The 22,101-nt window shown below is 39.8% G+C and overlaps 1 protein-coding gene across 14 annotated transcripts in view; it reads right to left on the bottom strand.

The window, feature by feature from the left end:
* The window catches only part of LOC133554659 (diacylglycerol kinase zeta-like), a 244,663-nt gene that overhangs the window by 48,424 nt on the left and 174,138 nt on the right, over window positions 1-22,101 (bottom strand). For all 14 annotated transcript variants that reach the window (XM_061903651.1, XM_061903653.1, XM_061903648.1 and 11 more), the window contains 2 exons: window positions 20,335-20,375; window positions 20,133-20,263 (listed from right to left, as the gene is read on the bottom strand). In XM_061903651.1, the coding sequence (XP_061759635.1) occupies window positions 20,133-20,263; window positions 20,335-20,375 (172 nt within the window). The remainder of the gene's footprint in view (window positions 1-20,132; window positions 20,264-20,334; window positions 20,376-22,101) is intronic.

Here is a 22,101-nt window from a genome sequence, read left to right on the forward strand (position 1 = left end):
CGATTTTGTCAAGAGGAGCGGTCAACAATTCAACCAGAAGCCTGTGGATGGCTACTAAAAGCCACTTATTACAATGAAACTTGCCAAGGGACATGTAACCAAATATTAACATTGCTGTATGTATACTTTTGACCCAGCAGATTTGGTCACATTTTAAGTAGACCCATAATTAATTCATAAAAGAACCAAACTTCATGAATGTTTTTTTGTGACAAACAAGTAAGTGCTCCAATCACTCTAACACAAAAAAATAAGAGTTGTAGAAATTATTGGAAACTAAAGACAGGTATGTTCTTTACAAGTGTATGTAAAATTTTGACCACGACTATAAATATATTTATATATACAAGTTTTATATATATATATATATATATATATATATATATATATATATATATATATATATATATATAAATGTGTATATATAAACTTGGGGACGGCGTGGCGCGGTGGTAGAGTGGCCGTGCGCAACCCGAGGGTCCCTGGTTCAATCCCCACCTAATACCAACCTCGTCACGTCCGTTGTGTCATGAGCAAGACACTTCACCCTTGCTCCTGATGGGTGCTGGTTAGCGCCATGCATGGCAGCTCCCTCCATCAGTGTGTGAATGTGTGTGTGAATGGGTAAATGTGGAAGTAGTGTCAAAGCGCTTTGAGTACCTTGAAGGTAGAAAAGCGCTATACAAGTACAACATATTTATCATTTATTTATTTGTGTATATATATATATATATATATATATATATATATATATATATATATATATATATGTGTGTGTATATATATATATGTATATATATATATATATATATATGTGTGTATATATATATGTATATATATATATATATATATATACACACACACACATATATATATATATATACATATATATATATATATATATATATACACACACATATATATATATACATATATATATGTGTGTATATATATATATATATATATACAAATAAATAAATGATAAATGTGTGTGTATATATATATATATATATATATATATATATATACAAATAAATAAATGATAAATGTGTATATATATATATATATATATATATACACACACATTTATCATTTATTTATTTGTATATATACAAGCGGTAGGAAATGGATGGATATATATATATATATATATATATAAAATCATATATATTAGTGCTGTCAAAATTAAAGCGACAATAACGCATTAACAATAAATTCCTTTACTGCAATAATTTTTTTACGTACAATTACTGTAATGCATACTAATTTTTGACCCTCTGGCTGTTCCGTAGTGCGGGGATATGAAATAGCGTCCGGCTACTGTTAAGCCACAAGCTCGAAAATAGCTAGCAGAATTGAACAAGGAAACTCTTTGGAAATCTCAGATCCAAGGCTATGGCAAGTCGTTCAGCAATTTTACCTTGAGACGACATCATTTGAGTGAACACTGCTATGGCATTTGCTGCTTGTAGAGAGGAGGAGCTTCAACTCTGTGTTTATATTAAAACTGAGTGCATTAATAACATCAAATATAGATTGTTACTCAAACTGCTTTAGTAAGATGGCAGAAAAGATCAGCAGAAAAAAAGACAGCAGATAGGAAGTCTTGAGCCACTTTTTGTCAAGTCTCTTCTCATACTAATCAAACGTGGTTTCACAATCATAGCGCTACCACCAAAACAATAAAAAATCGTCTTACAATACGATCATGTTTTTTCAAATATGTTTTTTACTGTTTTACTGATTCTTTTATTTACAGATCCGTCCATTGATCCCATCCATCCATTTCCTACCGCTTGTCCCTTTTAGATATAAATGTATAATACATTTTACATGTTTCTTTTGTCATATCAGAGGTCATCCCTAAAGCAACACACAGTTACAATATACACCACCATATAATATTCAAAATACAGTACAATAAAATTCATTTCAAAATCTACCATTTACATTTTCATACCAACCTACCAACAGGTTGACAGTAATAAAGAAGGAATCTCTGAATCCACCCAATCAGTCTCGATATTTTATTAACATTTGATAAAAAATTTGCATCTTGGAGATTTTTGATAATCTTATCATACATACAGAGGTCAAAACCAAAATTATAAAAAATAATGTGAAATCCTCAGCAGTGAGAGGTGTGCTAAATTTCCTAAGCAAAACATAACAAAAACATTAACTTAAAACACTTTTTAAAGGATGTCATTCTTTAATAAGGCTAACAATCTCATTCCAGATCATCGGACCTCTACAGGCCATACCAGGGGTCGGCAACCCGCGGCTCAGCTGCACAATCGTTGACCCCACAGATTGTTGCAGGGAGATTCCGGAATTCAATGCATCTCCCGGACATCACCCGGGGTCAACGTTCTCCAATTTTCACTCGGACTACAATATTAAGGGCATGCCGTGATGATATTACTCTTAACGTCCTCTTGAACGTCATCGCGCTCGCCATTCACGGAATGCTATTTGCGTCCTTTTGAACGTCATCACGCCCGCCATTCACGGAATGCTATTTGCGTGCCGACCGAACACATGCATTTCGCTGCTTCTATCGGCACATGTATGAGATTGCAAGGCATACACTGACGGTTGTGATATAAACAACTTTAACACTCCTACTAATATGCGCCACATTGTGAACCCACACAAAAGAAGAATGACAAACACATTTCGGGAGAAAATCCTCACAGTAACACAACATAAACGCAACACAACAAATACCAAGAATCCTTTGCATCCATGACACAACCTGACTATGTTATACACCCCCCCCTCTCTCTGCGTGGTTAAGGTGGGCGGGGTTTGGTGCTCGCTGTGTGTATAACATAGTCGGGTTTGTCATGGATGCATAGGATTCTGGGTATTTGTTGTATTGCGTTTATGTTGTGTCACTGTGAGGATTTTCTCCCGAAATGTGTTTGTCATTCTTCTTTTGTGTGGGTTCACAATGTGGCGCATATTAGTAGGAGTGTTAAAGTTGTTTATATCACAACCGTCAGTGTACTCTGTGTCTCCCAGTAAGCCTTCCAGTCATGTGCGTGCATCTGCGGAAGCCTCTCACAACATGTTGTTGGACTGGCAAGCAGTTTGTACATGTTGTAGAAGGTGTTTAAGGCAATGGCTTCATAGCATGCCCTTATTCTTGTCATCTGGGTGACCACCAGCAGATATTGGTGAGAATAGTTGCGGCTCCCATTGTCTAACCTCATTTTGTGAAACGGGTCGAAATGGCTCTTTGAGTGGTAAAGGTTGCCGACCCCTGGGCTATACAAAAGCTAGTACACTTTAAATGACGATTTACTTCTGAGAAGGAGTGGTCCCCGGAATGAGCTGGCGCAGTCTAAAATTTAATTCAAAAGATTGTACGCATAAAAAAGAGGATCTGAGGGAGCATTAAAGTTTGCCCATGATATAACACAGATGAATTTCTTCTGTAGAATCTCCAGTTTTTTAAGCTAACTAGGATGTGTTATACCATATGACATTGCAATAGTTTATGTGGTTCAAATAAAGTCTGATATAGAAATAAGAGAGCGTTAAGAGGACGAAAGTGCCTCAATTCTGAGAGTAGACAGACATATTTAGATAATTTATTCATTAAATATTCAATATGGCTTTTTTAAATGTGTAAATCCATCTATGTTTACTCCAAGGAATTTAGTTCTATCAACTCTCTCAATTGCTTTACCATTTATTTTGATCAGTATCTTATCAAAGTTTTTACGGCTTCTATTTGAACAAAATATAATAACGTTTGTTTTATGTATATTAAGGGATAAATTAGTAGTTTGGAACCAATTATTTACTTTGACTAATTCATTAATGACAATAGTTTGAAGGTCTTCAGGATTTTTGTGCGACATAAAAATAAATTGGTGTCATCAGCAAAAATTTTACATCACCTATAATCTTTGACAATCAAACCATGATCATAGCAATTCACATTTTGTGTTATTAATGCGAAAACTGGTATCCAAATACGGAAGAGTAGCTCCCCCTCTGAATGCAAGTGCTGCAACAGAAATACACATTTTGTATTCCTACAAAATACAAACTCTGGTAAGACACCAATGCACAGCAGGTAGTTTTTTAAAATTGTCTTTAAAAGTGTGTTTATATTGTTTTTGCGATGAGCTGTTTAAAACGCTTAGTGTTTAAACAGCGACCCCCCGCGACCCAAAAAGGGACAAGCTGTAAAAAATGGATGGATTCATGAAAGCAAATTCATTGTCCTGTCATGTTGTTGAAAACTGAAACATCTGTATCTGTACACTTATGATGAAAATTAATATCTATTATTATTACATAAACTCTCTCTCTCTCTCTCGTTCATGTTTGTAGGCAAACTGGACTGCACTTCTGTTTTGAGCAGTGACAAAACACATTTTTCAAAACATTTAACAATTATCGAGGTCAAGGCTACAGGGCGAAAACCATTGTTGTTTTTAGCACAAGGCTTTTTAGGCACATGTGTTATTATTATTGACCTTGTCACAGAGCTGGGTCAATGTGGGTGTGTAATGACCGCTGGAATATAGGACTCCATTATGGTGTCAGTTCATCTGCGCAGGTTTTGATCAAAAAAGCCGGCACTACATCTGGCCCAGTAGGTTTATTGGTTCGCACAGTACGAAAAAGATGCAGAAGACTATGCGGAGCCACCTTCAGCCACCCAGGGGTACCGCTTTCTGGCAATGAATGCCTCACTATGTCACACTCAAAACGAAAATTATGTGAGTCAAATCTCAAATAAAAATCATTCAGCTCATTTGACTTGTGCTGTTCATCCATGGTGATATTTTGCTTTCTCACAGGATTCATATTTGTTGCTGACATCATTGTGTCCCAGAGTTTTTTAGTATTTGAAGTTGAGAGGCTATGTTCCATTGTTTGTCTGTGTTAGACTTGGTCTCTCTTTATTACTGAACACTTCCCTTCATCCATCCATTTTCTACCGCTTGTCTCTCTCAGAGACACAGGGGGAGTTGGAGCCTATCCCAACTGCAGTCGGGCAGAATGCGGGGTACAACCTGGACCAGGGCCAACACAGATAGAAAACATTCACACTCTAGAGCCAATTTAGCCAATCAACCTATCCCCAGGTGCATGTCACTGGAGGTGGGAGGAAGCCGCAGTCCCTGGAGGAAATTTGTATTTTCCTTTTTATACGCTTTTTCATTGCTTTTGTTATATAAGGTTTGTTGTTAGGATGTATGATAACAATTTTCTTGGCAACTACATTATCATCACAGAATTACACAGTCAGTCACAGTCTCTGTAGCCTCAATAAGGTCTAGAGTGTGAAATATGGACCAGTCTATACACCAGAAACACCCTTTTAGTGCCTCAATCGAATCATCTGTCCACACAATAACAGAGTTATGCACGCATTTGCATGGTTTGAAGATTGTTTTATATGAGGGGATTATTTGTACTGTGTTATGATCTGAGATAGAAAGAGGGGGCACTCGCTTTTGCAGAATTTGCACCCTTGATATTACGGTAGCAGTCTCTGGTTGAAATTGCTGTAGCGGTTCATGCGCACACTCTGCAAAGCGCGCAGCTGCTTTGCCTGTATTGCCAATAGAGGGTAAATAAAGAGCGCATATAATGATCTTTCCAAACTCCCTTGGCAGGCAATGGGGTCTCAGTGATATGCATATTGTCTGTCTAATGTATATTGTCTGCACCATTTTTCATTCACATGTATGCAAACGCCTCATCCTTTCTTTTTGCCAAACGTGCCAGAGTGGTCATTACGTACCAGTGAAAAGCCATCCAAGTGCAGCAGAGGAATCAATGACTGCACGTTGCTTAGGATGATGGATGGCAGCGGTGGTTTGCTAGCTTTCGAAAAAAAGCCCCGCCTGCCTGTCCTCCCTTGCTTCCGCAGCAGACATGCATCGGTGTGTGTCGATCACGGCTGGTAAATGTTCCGGTTGTGTAAACTGGCGTGACCGGAAGGAAAGTAGTGTATCCCTGGAGTGCACACGTCTTAAGTCCATGTTTCCACTGTGAAGTTGTCTGACAAGAGCTAACAAAAAGTTTGCTGGTAAACAGCACCAGCAAAAAAAAAAAGTGTAGGCGGGATGCCATTGTTTCAGGGTAGCAACTGTCAGACATTTAAAAGCATGATCACGCTTGCCTGCTGTCAATCTGTATAAAAAACACCTGTCCACAGCCTTAAACAGTCAGACTCCAAACTCCACTATGGCCAAGACCAAAGAGCTGTCGAAGGACACCATGAAAATAATTGTAGACCTGCACCAGACTGGGAAGAGTGAATCTACAATAGGCAAGCAGCTTGGTGTGAAAAAAATCCACTGTGGGAGCAATTATCAGAAAATGGAAAACATACAAGACCACTGATAATCTCCCTCGATCTGGGGCTCCAAGCAAGATCTCATCCCGTGGGGTCAAAATGATCATTAAAACGGTGAGCAAAAATCCAAGAACCACACGGGGGTGGTGAATGACCTGCAGAGAGCTAGGACCAAAGTAACAAAGTTTACCCTCAGTAACACACTACGCCGACAGGGCATCAAATCCTGCAGTGCCAGACGTGTCCCCCTGCTTAAGCCAGTGCATGTCCAGGCCCGTCTGAAGTTTGCCAGAGACACATGGATGCTACAGCAGAGGATTGGGAGAATGTCATGTGGTCAGATGAAACCGAAATAAAACTTTTTGGTATAAACTCAGGAAGAAGAATACTGAGTTGCATCCCAAGAACACCATACCTACTGTGAAGCATGGGGGTGGAAACATCATGCTTTGGGGCTGTTTTTCTGCTAAGGGGACAGGACGACTGATCCGTGTTAAGGAAAGAATGAATGGGGCCATGTATTGTGAGATTTTGAGCCAAAACCTCCTTCCATCAGTGAGAGCTTTGAAGATGTAACGTGGCTGGGTCTTCCAGCATGACAATGATCCAAAACACACCACCCGGGAAACGAAGGAGTGGCTCCATAAGAAGCATTTGAAAGTCCTGGAGTGGCCTAGCCAGTCTCCAGACCTCAACCCCATAGAAAATCTGTGGAGGGAGTTGAAAGTCTGTGTTGCTCGGCGACAGCCCCAAAACATCACTGCTCTCGAGAAGATCTGCATAGAGGAATGGGCCAAAATACCAGCTACTGTGTGTGCAAACCTGGTAAAGACCTATAGTAATCGTTTGACCTCTGTTATTGCCAACAAAGGTTATATTATAAAGTATTGAGTTGAATTTTTGTTATTGTGGGGGCTTCTCACACATTCACATTATTTTAAGGGGAGCCTCCAACAAAAAGCGCTATTCGGACCGAGAAAACGACAATTTCCCCATTAATTTGAGCGAGCATGAAAGATTCCTGTTTGAGGATATTGATAGAAAAAAAAAAACGATTAAAAAAAATAAGTTAAAAAAAAAACGCGATTGCATTGGGAATGTTTTTAGAGACATTTACTAGGATAATTCTGGGAAATCCCTTATATTTCTATTGTGTTGCTAGTGTTTTAGTGAGTTTAATAGTACCTGACAGGTGGAAGGTTGTCTCCACGGGTGTCTTGACGCGCAGTGTCTCAGGGGAGTCAACGGCAGCTATGAGCGGCACAAGCTCAGCTTTTCTCCGGTAAGAACTGACTTTTTAACCACAAATTTCTCACCGAAACCTGCTGGTTGACATTTGGTCGGGATCCATGTTGGCTTGACCACGCTCTGATCCATAGGAAAGTTTCACCTCCAGGAATTTCAAACAAGGAATTACCATGTGTTTGTGTGGCTAAAGGCTAAAGCTTCCCAAATCCATCTTTTACTGTGACTTCTCCAATATTAATTGAACAAATTGCAAAAGATTCAGCAACACAGATCTCCAAAATACTGTGTAATTATGCCGTTAAAGCAGACCACTTTGAGCTGTGTGTGTGTGCAGCGCTCATATTTCCTTAAAACCTGTGACGTCTTGCGTACACGTCATCATTACAAGTCATCATTACACAACATTTTCAAGACGAAACTCCCGGGAAATTTAAAATTGTAATTTAGCAAACTGAAAAGGCCGTATTGGCATGTGTTGCAATGTTAATATTTCATCAATGATATATAAACTATCAGACTGTGTGATGGGTAGTAGTGGGTTTCAGTAGGCCTTTAAACATCCGAAGCCTAGTTCCCAAGAGTGATGAAATCAGATTATTACTGTCCAAGTCCAATCTTGATTTTCTATGCATTAGTGAAACATGGCTGTATGATAACATTTCAACCAGCATACAATCAGTGTTCCGGGATATAAATGTTTTAGAAGGGACCGAACTGTGGGAAGGGGAGGGAGCGTACTGATATATGTCAAGGACTCACTTAATGCAAAGGAAATTCCCCTGACTGCTGATATATCTACTGAATGTTTATGTATTAATGTCACACTATCACAAAACATGCTATTCAATGTAATGGTGGTATACAGCCCTCCATCTGCGTGCGCTGAAACGCTATGCAAAGACTTAGATGTACTGTTTAAGAATTTTAATGAATAATAGTGAAGTACTTGTCTTTGGAGGCTTCAACTTAAACTGGCTAGACAAACACTGCAGAAAAAAACTGAAAGACCTCACATCTAAACATGACTTTAGTCAGAAGGTAGAAACCCATACACGTATCACTAAAAACACTCATTCACTAATTGATTTAATCCTCACAAACAAGCCTGACAGAATCATAAAAACGTACAATCTAGTCACCGGCTTGTCAGATCATAATCTGACATTAGCTGCAAGAAAACTCACAAAGAAACATCTGACGAGGTTTAAAAGTAAAGATCAGAAAACTTTTCAACTTGAGATCATTTGCATTTGAAAACGAATTGAAGGGTATTAATTGGGACAAGCTCCAACAACATGACCAAGTACACGCCTGTTGTAATCAGCTAATGTTTACTATCGGACGCATTATTGATAAATTTATTAAAAAGCGAAAAAAAAAACACTGAAAATTTCAGTTACCATGGACTAATGATGATACCCGGAAATTAATGAAAAAGATAGATTATGCCTTAAAAACTTTTAACAAAACTCGTAGTGACACCGATTTGAAAATATTTGAGGGCTTGCGTAATCAAGTAGTTAAAGAGCTCCCAATCAAACTATTACATTCACATGCTTTTAGAGGCCAAAGGAAAGGGCAAAATGATCTGGAAACGACTGCAGTACATAACTTATTAAACCCAGAGGGTAACACCACCCAAACCCAATATAAACTTAAAGTAGGTGACAAAATCATTACTGATTGTACACAAGTCTCAAATGAGTATAATGAGTTCTTTATAGAATCTGTCAAAAACTTTTCCTCGGGTTTCTCTTGCATGACTAATGATGACGAAACAACAGACATACCTGATAAACAATACAGCTCATTTCAGCTCAAGGAGGTTACTAAGACAACTGTCTTAAATGCCATACATGACCTAAACACCACATACTCAAAGGATATGTATAACCTAGACACAGCTTTTCTTAAAAAATATAGCGGCATCCTTATACAGCCTCTTACCCGTCTTATTAAAATTTCCATTAAAACTGGGCAATTCCCAGATGGATGGAAAACTGCACAGGTAATATCACTTTTAAAATCAGGTGATGCTGGATTGACATCTAACTACAGACCTATGAGCCTTCTTCCAGTTTTATCTAAAGGCCTGGAAAAGATTGTTTCGGAACAACTAATGCACCATCTTGAGAAAAATCACTATTTGAATCCCCTGCAATTCGGATTCAGATGTAACCATTCTACAGAATCTACCACTTGTTTTTTAACTGAAAAGATCAAACATTCCCTTGACAAAGGACATGTAGTCGGTGCAGTATGTCTAGACTTAAAAAACATTTAATAAGTCATTCATGACATTTTAATTTTAAAACTAACTAAATTCAACTTATCCAAACAGTCATTGTCCTGGTTTGAGTCATATCTAAAAGGCAGTGAACAATGTGTCACCATTAATAATGTGAGATCTTCCTTCCGCAAAATTGAAACAGGGAAACCTCAGGGTAGTGTCTTGACCGATACTATTCAGTCTATACATCAATGACCTACCAGATGTATGCACAGATATAGATTTGTGGATGACAAAGTCGTATATACATCTGGTAAAACCTGTCTAGTTGCTGAAAAGCTAAATACCATCCTGTTTAACCCTGAACACTAAAAATACTAACTCTGTCTGCTTCTCCATAAAAAAGCTACTTCAAACAAACCTGAATATAAAAATTAATGAGGAGGTAATTGAACAAGTACCTGAAGTCAAATATTTGGGCATAATCATAGACTATCAGCTGAATTTTAAAAGTCACATTAAGAAAATGTGTAAAACGCTGAAGGCAAACCTAGGCTGTTTTAAGATTTTAACAAACCGCTTAACTTTCAGCTGTGCTTTTACTTTTATGAATTCAATGATTCTTTTACACATATCTTATGGCGTAACTACATGGTCGCAGGCACACCAGTCCTCAGTCAAGACCATTGAGTGTCTTTATAACCGCGCCTTGAAAGTCCTAGACAAGAAGAGTATACGATATCATCATTGCCAAATTTTAACCAAATACAATATTTTAAGTTTTACCAATTTTATTTTGTTACACACAGTCAAACTGTTTTTTTAAATGCTTAAATAACTCTGCTCCCCAATTGCTCTGCAAGGCAATTACAACACTGCAAAGTGGTACCAGATCTACCATCAGAGAAATGTCAAAAGGCAACTGTTGCGTTCCATTCCGTAGAACATCTTTTGCCCAGACTCTTTACCTGACACTTAGAAAAGTATAACTGCACTTGTCACTTTCAAAAAACAAACACAATTATGGCTAGTTGAGCAGCAATCGTGTTCCCATGTTTAGTTTTTACAAATTTTATTTAGTCTGCACTTTGTCTGTGTTATTATTATTGGCTTTTTTTAGTTTGCACTTTGTCTGTATTATTTCTATTATCGACTTTTTTTTTGCCTTCTTCTTTTTATTTTCCTATTTTAATGATGTTGGATCTGTGTTGTTGTTGACAAGTGGCTACAAACACTATGATGCATACTTTGGATAATCAATCATTCAATCAATCAATCCGTGTTTATCTATATAGCCCTAAATCACTAGTGTCTCATAGGGCGGCACAAACCACAACGATATCCTCGGTAGAGCCCACATAAGGGCAAGGAAAACTTACCCCAGTGGGATGTCGGTGACAGTGACAATGATGATGACAGAGGAGAAAAAGAAAAGAAACGGCAGATCAACCGGTCTAAAAAGTGAGTCTTTTTAAAGGCTAGAGTATACAAATGATATTTAAGGTGAGACTTAAATGCTTCTACTGAGTCATATCTAAAGGGCAGTGAACAATGTGTGGAACAGAAAACGCTCTATAGCCCGCAGACTTTTTTTGGGCTCTGGGAATCACTAAAAAGCCGGAGTCCTTTGAACGCAGATTTCTTTCCGGTACATATGGTACAATACATTCGGTTAAGATAGGCCATGTAGTATTTTATACTTAAGTAGTAAAACCTTAAAGTCACATCTTAAGTGCACAGGAAGCCAGTGCAGGTGAGCCAGTATAGGCATAATATGATCAAACTTTCTTGTTCTTGTCAAAAGTCTAGCAGCCGCATTTTGAACCAACTGTAATCTTTTAATGCTAGACATGGGAAGACCCGAAAATAATACGTTACAATAATCGAGACGAGACGTAAGAAACGCATGGATAATGATCTCGGTGTCGTTAGTGGACAAAATGGAGCGAATTTTAGCAATATTACGGAGATGACAGAAAGCCGTTTTAGTAACATTCTTAATGTGTGACTCAAACGAGAGAGTTGGGTCGAAGATAATACCCAAATTCTTTACCGAGTCGCCTTGTTTAAATGTTTGATTGTCAAATGTTAAAGTTGTATTATTAAATAGAGGTCGGTGTCTAGCAGGACCGATAATCAGCGTTTCTGTTTTTTTGGCCTTGAGTTGCAAAAAGTTAGCGGACATCTATTGTTTAATTTCATTAAGACACGCCTCCAAATGACTGCAATCCGGCGTGTTGGTAAGCTTTGCGGGCATGTAGAGCTGGGTGTCATCAGCATAACAGTGAAAGCTAACACCGTTATTTGCGTATGATGTCACCTAGCGGAAGCATGTAGATGCTGAAGAGTGCAGGGCCAAGGACCGAACCCTGGGGAACTCCACACGTTACCTTAACATAGTCCGAGGTCACATTATTATGGGAGACACACTGCATCCTGTCAGTAAGATAGGAGTTAAACCAAGACAGGGCTAAGTATGACATACCAATTCGTGTTTTGATACGCTCTAATAAAATATTATGATCGACAGTATCGAAGGTAGCGCTAAGATCGAGGAGCAGCAACATAGATGACGCATCAGAATCTATCGTTAGCAATAGATCATTAGTCATTTTTGCGAGGGCTGTCATCGTAGAGTGATTTGCCCTGAAACCGGATTGAAAGATTTCACATAGATTGTTAGACGCTAAGTGGTCATTTAGCCGCTCTGCAACAATTTTTTTGAGGATTTTTGAAATAGAGGAAAGGTGAGACACCAGTCGGTAGTTTACCATGAGGTCAGGGTCTAGGTTAGGTCTTTTAAGGAGAGGATGAATAACCGCTTTTTTGAATGCTTGGGGAACAGTGCCAGAGGAAAGTGATAAGTTTATAATATTTAGCACTGATGGACCTAATTATAGAAAGAGCTTCTGGATAAGTTTCCCAGGAAGTGGGTCAAGTAAACATGTTTGTTTTATTCCATTTACACGTTGTAACAATTCTTCTAATGTTATTTCATCAAAACAAGAGAAACTATTCTGGAGGAAAGTATCCGCTGTATATACAGTACAGTCGTATCTGTGTTAATAGAACTCAGATGTAGCTGGGACGCATTGTCTTTAATCTCCTTTCTAATGAGTTAAATTTTCTTATTAAATCATTTCATAAAGTCATCTGCCGAGTGGGTGGAGCTACTGGAAGGAATCCCTTGTAGTGTTAGCGATGCTACCGTACTAAAGAAAAAATTAGGATCGTTTTTATTAAGGTGGATGTGATTTGAGTAATATTTAGCTTTAGCTAAGGTAGGCATGCGTTTATAAGTTATTAAACTATCACTCCATGCTTGATGGTAAACCTCAAGTTTAGTCGCACACCATTTGCGTTCCAGCTTTCTACATGATCATTTCTGAGCTCTAGTTTCTTCTGTAAACCATGGGGTACGCCTTTTTGGAGCCTTTTTTAACTTCAGTGGTGCTATACCGTCAATGGTTTTGCGCAGGGTGTAGTTAAAGTTGTTAGTGAGGTTATCAATAGAGCCCACATAATTTACCGAGGGCAGTAGGCCAGCAAGAGTTGTCGTTGTGGCAGCATTAATGTTGCAGCTGCTATAGCAGTTATTTTTAGCTTGCCGAACATGAGTCTGAACTTATAATTTTCTAAGGTAATGATCGGGAGTATCATAACTATGGAAAGGGTGATAACCTGACAAGCACTAGGTCTATCGTATTACCGTTGCTATGCATGAGTTCATTTATTATTTGTGTAAGACCATAGCTATCAATTATAGTCTAGAGCGCCACGCACGGTAGGTCCGATGGGGTATTCATATGGATATTAAAGTCCCTCATTATAATTATATTATTGGCGTGTGTCACTAGATCAGCAACAAACTCTGAGAATTCACTGATAAAGTCCGAATAGGGCCCTGGGGGGCGGTAGATAACAGCCAGGTATAGAGGCAGCGGTGTGACAGACCTCATAGTAAGCATATCAAACGATTAATATTTATTATTAAGGTTAGGACTAAGGTTAAAGTTTTTGTTTTATATTAGTGCAACACCCCACACCTTTTAAGGGGACAGGCAATATGCGCATTCGTATAGTTAGGAGGAGATGCCTCATTTCGCGCAAAAAAATAGTCTGGTTTAAGCCAGGTTTCACTGAGACCGAATACGTTAAGATTTTTGTCTCTGATGACCTCATTAACCAATAATGTTTTGGGAGACAATGATGTTATTTTTAAAAAGCCCATATTATAGGTAGTGGGCTGTTTTAAGGAGTTTTTAATCAAATTATCCGTAGTAGCAATATTAATAATGTTTCGCTTATTATGCAAAGTTCACTTAAAATAATTACGACCATATCTAGGAATTGATATGACGGGAATTTTCCGATTGTTTTCTTGGTGCTGCGATAAACTGAATGCATCATAATGTGCCACCTCAGTAGAACGCATGTCCAACTCTGACACAGTCATAGCAGGAAAAACATTATGTGAGTTGTGTATTATTCTAAGGGAATTGCTATGTGTACAGGGATTATCTAGCCTGGCGCTGGCTAGTTCTAATTTAACTGACTCCTCACCCAGACTAGCAGGCTCTGTAATTGCCTGTGACCGGACTTGCTCTAGTGCAGTTAGTCAAGTGTGACTTAAACAGAAATCTATGTTCTTATACAAGATGATAGCGCCTTCCCGGTTAGGGTGATGGCCGTCTCCCATCAGCAATCCAGGTTTGCCCCAGAAAGAGGGCCAATTATCAATATATGTTAGTCCCTGTTGTCTACAGAAGCAAGCCAGCAACTTATTAAGCGAGACTAATCTGCTATATCTCTCATCATTGCATCTCGCAGGCAGGGGGCCAGAGACAATTACTCGAATCCTGGACATCTTTCTAGCGAGATTACAAGTCCTGGTTTAGGTTTCTCTTTGTAATCTCTGACTGTCTCATCCTAGTGTCATTGGAGCCAACATTACAACTATGTTTACATAACTAGTGGTGCGATTGACCTGTCATACGTGTTTACTAGGCCTGTTGCGAGTTAGCTCCCTAAGATTAGCTTCAATGTCAGGTGCTGTGGCCCCGGGAACACACTTAATTGTGGCTGGTTTGCTCAGCTTTATGTTTCGGGTGATGGAGTCCCTAATGACTAAAGTGTGGTGGTCGGTAGACGGGTGTAGGACTAGCTAAAGGGCTAAATCTGTTATCCGTCTCAACCGGTACACCGTAGCTTGTAGGCCGCTTAGGGTTGCTACAGGCTGGGCTAGTTAGCTCGCTACAGCTAACGCTAGCAGATGTGTCCGCAACATCTCAGGTTACAAAATTACACTGGCGGACATGGCTCTCTAGCAGAGCCAACCTATCCGTGAGTAAGGTGCACGAAGCGCAGGAAGCCATACTCACAGTACTTTCTGTTGCCGAATGGAGTGCCACCTGTCTTTGGGACGTGGTGGTCACGGTGGCGGGGGAGTAGCTTCCTTCAGACCGGCGCTGCCTTTCTCCGTGTTAGGTTTGTTAGCTTAGCAGCTAGCTAGCTAAAGGCTTCAGCCACAGGGCTACAGCTATCTAAAGTTCCATTTGTGGACACAGATGTTACGCTCCTTTGTGACATCAATACAGGTCGGCCACGGCCCCTTGTGAATGCTATTTGGAGATGGCGGGTGTTCGACTCAATCCATAGCCTTTCCCTCTTTTGGAGGAAACCATCCCAGTGGCTGGTAGCTGCAAAATTTGTCTGGTCTGGACTGAAAAAGGACGTTAGGGACTGGGCTGCCACATGCGTGGCATGCCAGCGCTAGAAAGGGCGCCGCCCGCTGGGCGGAGGCAGTACCTCTGACGTCAGCCACCTCTGCAGAGGTGGCGCACGTGTTTATTGGGACGTGGGTTGCCCATTTCGGTACCCCGTCAGACATCTCATCCGAATGGGGCTCCCAGTTCACTTCTGAGCTCTGGGCTGCTGTGGCAGACAATTTGGGAGTGAAACTCCACCACACAATGGTGTATCACCCACAGGCCAATGGTATGTGTGAGTGGTTTCACCGGTCCATGAAGGCAGCGCTCAGGGCGTCCCTAAAAGACAGCGGCGGGGTTGACAAACTCCCTCGGGTGATGCTGGGGCTTCGGACTGCCCCCAACGAAGACCTGCAGTCTTTCTCGGCAGCGTTGGTGTATGGCGAGCCTTTGCGAGTGCTATGCGACTTTATTCTTAACACTACGGCACCTTGGTCCATCGGCGAGCAGGGAGCTGTTTTTCTTGATGACGCCAAAGTTATTGCCCCCATCCCCACTTCCCAAAACGGCCTTATGCAGTCTCATGTTCCTGCTCCTTTACTAAGGGCGGCATTTGTTTTAATTCACCACGACACCTACCGAGGCCCCCCCTTCAGCCTACTTACAATGGGCCATTTCACGTCCTGGAGAGCGGACACAAGCATTACGTGTTGGATGGCGGGGGTCGGTCTGAACGAATCACGGCTTAAAGCGGCCCATTTGGATCTCCACTTGGATTCTAGACAGCCGGTTACCACCGCCTGGGCCCCGTAATAAGGTTTTGCATCCTTCTCCGCGGGTCCCCTGGACCTTCGATAGTGAAGATGCCCTGCCTGTGCTCCCTGCAGACTCCCCGCTGCTTGTACCAGTCTGGGGCACCCAGTCTGGTCGGCCCGTCCGTGCCCCTGTCCATTGACTGTTTTGTTTTTTTGTGATGGCGAATTCTGGGGTGACATGAGTCGCGTTTGCTTTAAGGACATAATTCACTACACCTGTTTACCTGACTTCGTCGTCATTATTCACTGCCATTGTTCTATTGTGCACATAACAATGTTGTTCTTGTTCACCATTCATATATGCAGTTAAGAGTGAGTCATTCGATGTGGCCACTTTAAGTGACCCTCCAGAGTTTTACCCAAAGTTGGGGGTTTGTTGTGACCGCCATTTTGAGTCACTTTATGTAAAACAGAAACTTCTGCACTTTGTTCAAATAAATGCCACACACATTTGAGTGTCAAAAATAATATAAGTTGTCTTGCTTTCGCGTTACAAGTGCAAAAATATTTAATTGTGTGGGAATGAAATGATATAAGCCTTGTGAGCTTTTCTGTACTCAATTAGCATAATTAATCCATTACATACAGCCCTAATCAATGAACAAACAAAGCTGTACAAAAAATGTTCTACTGAAATGTGTATTTATCAAATTAACATCCGCAAAAAGGCATGAATACAAAACAAAAAAATAGTTGGTGAGAAAACTGAAAATAATCTAATCAAATAAAATGTTTTATCAAATTATCTACTACACCAAATTAGAATTGCATCTGTATGGGTATGTAATAACTCATGTGGGTGCCTATTTTTTGCACATATCTAAAAAAAGGGATTTCATATTGGGGCCGGGCAATCTTAAAAGAATTGATGCACACATGTGCCCGCAGGCAGACACACATACACGTACACACATGCAATTTTCGTCAAAGAATAACGTTGCTCTGTTCTCTCCAGCATAGTAAAAGTGTAAATAATGCAAACATATGCACACAAACAGGCATAAACACATAAGGGATTAGAATTATGCAGGCTCGCTTCATGCCTCTAACAGGCTCAACACTCCCAACTGCCATCTATCAGGGTGAGCCAATTTGATCCCACAGCACCAACGACACCATTTTCTCTATACGGATGCCAGCATGCAACTCTCTTATACAGCCTCCAAGAACCTCATGCTGGTTGCCTTTGTGTTCAATGTGAGGCTCAAAACGGACACTACTAATTAGACACAGCCATTACATCACCAGTAACTGAAAATGTGGGAACATCCAGTATCCAAGCATGTGTATGTGTTAAGGGCCGCATTAATCACACGTTCAGCGGTCCAAACTCCGAGCCGTAAAAGGGTTCAGATAATTAGGGCAGAATATACACTATATTTCCAAAAGTATTTGGCCACCCATCCAAATGATCAGAATCAGGTGTCCTAATCCAGTGGTTCTCAACCTTTTTTCAGTGATGTACCCCCTGTGAACATTTTTTTTATTTCAAGTCACATACCATTTACTTTATTAATGGAGATGAGAATAGGCGTAGATATATTGACCGGGTGTCGCGCGAGACTAGCCATCACTGAGCAGTTTATATTTAAAACAACACAAGAGTCGCAGCCACCCACCAAATAAATAACCACAAGATACATACCTGCAACAAAACAACCTTCTATTTTGAACATTTGTCACTTGTGTGCCATCTCCAAAAGAAGCACAAAAGAATACTATGGGCCTGTAATGAGTTCATTGCTGAATTTGTACAGTCATGTTTCTTAACTAAAGAACTTCTTAACTAAACAAAGTTATTGGTTATCGCCTATTTGAACCTCCTTTTTCCAAATGAGAGTCGAAATGAGAATCGCAAAAAAACCAAAGTAGAATTGGAATATACAAATTGTATTAATTCCCATCCCTAGAATTAAGTATTAGGCATTACCAAACAACAAGAATTCGGACCCCCACAGACCAGTTGCAATGTGTACCAATGAAGCACAAAAAGTCGTCTTGCCCCTGCAGCAAGAATCTTGATGAGATAAAGACCACTGACAGTAGTCGATCACCTAATGCTTTTGAGTTTAATGCAAGATCAAACCTTGTGGGCTCAGGATGATTCTGAGAATGCTGAGCGATCAGCCCAAAATTACATATTGAGAGATCAGCCCAAAATTACATGGAAGGAGTGTGATGATTATCACATGGAATCTGTGACCAGAGTCACAGAGAAAAATATTGCTAACATACTTTTCAGCACCCTCAATGTTCCAAATTATTGAAGGCACATTTAAAGGCCTATATATAATTTCATTGATGAAATCAAACAGTAGTTATTTGGTATCATCTTACCATGGTTAGAGGCAGAACCCAAAAACACGATTCCCCCTGTCAAACTTAAAGGGGAATTTTGCCTACCGTTCACAATCATTTTAGGGACAGGAACAGACGGCTTTTTTTTTTTTTTTTTTTTAATTTACACATGATAAAACACGCTTGAAAGATGCGGCTAATGGGAGTCACTGTTGTAGCCTTCGAAGCCCACTAAAACAATTTAAACATTTTGTATACACACTTCAAGTCTATATACAATGTAGTAACAACACATTCATAACAATATGTAACATGTTCAATATTTACCGATTTTGGTCATTTTTAACATTGCCAGAACAAATTTTTTGGAACATTTATTTCCATTTACAGTTCACAACCTTCTCTTTTTGAATCTGAATTAATGGAAGATGAACTATTGCTTGTAGAGGCCAGTACGAAGTAAGAATGGGACGTTGGAGCAGACGGAAGCCGAGAGAGTGAGGTGAAAGTGAATCTAAGCTACAAAATGTGGAACTTCAAGACAAGCTATTTCGACATAAATGGTGTGCTTACCCATAATTAATAATACCGTAGCACACCACTATGTTAGTCCATCCATTTTCTACCCCTTGTCCCTTTTGGGATCACGGGGGGTCCTGGAGCCTATCTCAGCTGCATTCGGCCGGAAGGCAAGATACACCCTGGACAAGTCGCCACCTCATCACAGGGCCAACACAGATGGACAGACAACATTCACACTCACATTCGCACACTAGGGCCAATTTAATGTTGCCAATCAACCTATCCCCAAAGTGCATGTTTTTGGCGGTGGGAGGAAGCCGGAGTACCCAGCGGGAACCCACGCAGTCACGGGGAGAACATGCAAACTTCCCACGGAAAAATCCTGAGCCTGGGATTGAATTGAGGACTACTCAGGACCTTTGCCTTTGAGGCACATGCACAAACCCCTGTAACACCCTGCTGCCCATAGTACATTCATAATAGAATATGTTAGTAGAAAAAGTGTTCCTCAGTGTTTGCTCTTACAATAACTATGTCGCTACAATTTGGTTATTATACAAGTTACGGAACGTAAATCAAGTATTGCTGTTGGTTTTTTAATGCCTTTTTAAATTGATTTAGTGGTAGAATTGATTGCTCCCTTTGGCTCCATTGCTCGTCACCAAGAACAAGCCGATTTGTATGATAGAAAGCAAAATAACCCAAAAACTTCTTCTTCTCTCTCGTAATGATTGTGAACGTTAGGCAAAATTTAAAAAGTGCAGTTCACCTTCAAAGAACACTGCTTTAAAGACTGCACTGAGGAGATGATGAATGAGGAGAATCTTTGATGAAAATGTTAGATTGTTCTTGTATTTGCGGGTGCCGGGTGCAACTTACGAAATCAGCAGGGACTCAAATAGTAACTTCCCTTTAGTGCATGAGGCTGGGTCATGCCACACCAAATATGTAAGCAGTTTAAAGGATAATATTGTACCTACCCGTAGTTCGCCAAGTTGGATAAAGGATGAACCAAATCAGGTACGGCAGTTGGAGACGTTCTTATAATTAGTTCAGTGTCCAAGATAAAAAGTTCCTCATGTGAGATTTCTGATACATAGTTGAGATGTTCCTGATGAAACGAGAGTTTTATAGCAGGGGAGAATGTATACCGCATGCATGTACGGATAGAATTAGACTTACCTGTGCTCTGTCTATTCTGTAAAATCGATCAGCTGTTGTTGCTGTTAAGGCAAAGGGAGAATTGTTAATGTTTTTACTGCTGCAAAGCACTATTGAACAAATAATGTTGCTCAATACAGGCACCAAATGTTCTGCATTTTTAATCACTAAATTCTAAAATGGTCCCATACGCTGCAACTACAGACGATATTATTTCAAGTACTTTATAGATAATTCTAAACTAGTTTTCAATAAAGTAAATTTATGATTTAGCATCTGGAGCCCCACACATTTGTGGAGTTTTGGTCAACAAAATGTATTTCATATTTTTTTGTTTCTAAGAGGCCGTTTTATTCTACAGAAAAGACAGCCCACTCACCCAACTTGATTATCAGGTATGAATATTTAACAGTGAAGCATTAAATGTACAGCATAATACAAACCCCGTTTCCATATGAGTTGGGAAATTGTGTTAGATGTAAATATAAACGGAATACAATGATTTGCAAATCATTTTCAACCCATATTCAGTGAAATATACTACAAAGACAACATATTTGATGTTCAAACCGCTAAACATTTTTTTTTGCAAATAATCATTAACTTTAGAATTTCATGCCAGCAACACGTGACAAAGAAGTTGGGAAAGGTGGCAATAAATACTGATAAAGTTGAGGAATGCTCATCAAACACTTATATGAAACATCCCACAGGTGTGCAGGCTATTTGGGAACAGTTGGGTGCCATGATTGGGTATAAAAGCAGCTTCCATGAAATGCTAAGTAATTCACAAACAAGGATGGAGTGAGGGTCACCACTTTGTAAACAAATAACGAGCTATTACAAGGAATTTAGAGATTTTACCATCTACGGTCCGTAAAATCATCAAAAAGTTCAGAGAATCTGGAGAAATCACTGCACATAAGTGATATTACTTTTGATCCCTCAGGCGGTACTGCATCAAAAACCGACATCAGTGTGTAAAAGATATCACCACATGGGCTCAGGAACACTTCATAAAACCACTGTCAGTAACTACAGTTTGTTGCTACATCTGTAAGTGCAAGTTAAAGCTCTACTACGCAAAGCCAAACCCATTTATCAACAATATCCTGAAACGCCGCCCGCTTGGCTGACATAAGATGGACAGATGCAAAGTGGAAAGGTGTTCTGTGGTCTGACGAGTCCACATTTCAAATTATATTTGGAAATAGAGGACGTGGTGTCCTCCAGAACAAAGAGGAAAATAACCATTTGGATTGTTATAGGCGCAAAGTTCAAAAGCCAGCATCTGTGATGATATGGGGGTGCATTAGTGCCCAAGGCATGGGTAACTTACACATCTGTGAAGGCACCATTAATGCTGAAAGGTCCATACAGGTTTTGGAGCAACATATGTTGTCATCCAAGCAACGTTATTATGGACGCCCCTGCTTATTTCAGCATGACAAGTGTTACAACAACGTGGCTTTGTAAAAAAAAAAAAGAGTGCGGGTACTTTCCTGGCCCACCTGCATTCCAGACCTGTCTCCCATCAAAAATGTGTGGCGCATTATAAAGCGTAAAATACGACACCGGAGACCCCGGACTGTTGAACGACTGAAGTTCTACCTAAAACAAGAATGGGAAAGAATTCCACTTTCAAAGCTTCAACAATTAGTTTCCTCAGGTCCCAAACGTTTATTGAGTGTTATAAAAAGAAAAGGTGATGTAACACGTTGGTGAACATGCCCTTTCCCAACTACTTTGGCACGTGTTGCAGCCAGGAAATTCTAAGTTAATTATTAT

This window comes from Nerophis ophidion, linkage group LG06 (genome assembly GCF_033978795.1).
Source record: "Nerophis ophidion isolate RoL-2023_Sa linkage group LG06, RoL_Noph_v1.0, whole genome shotgun sequence".
Lineage (NCBI taxonomy): Eukaryota > Metazoa > Chordata > Actinopteri > Syngnathiformes > Syngnathidae > Nerophis > Nerophis ophidion.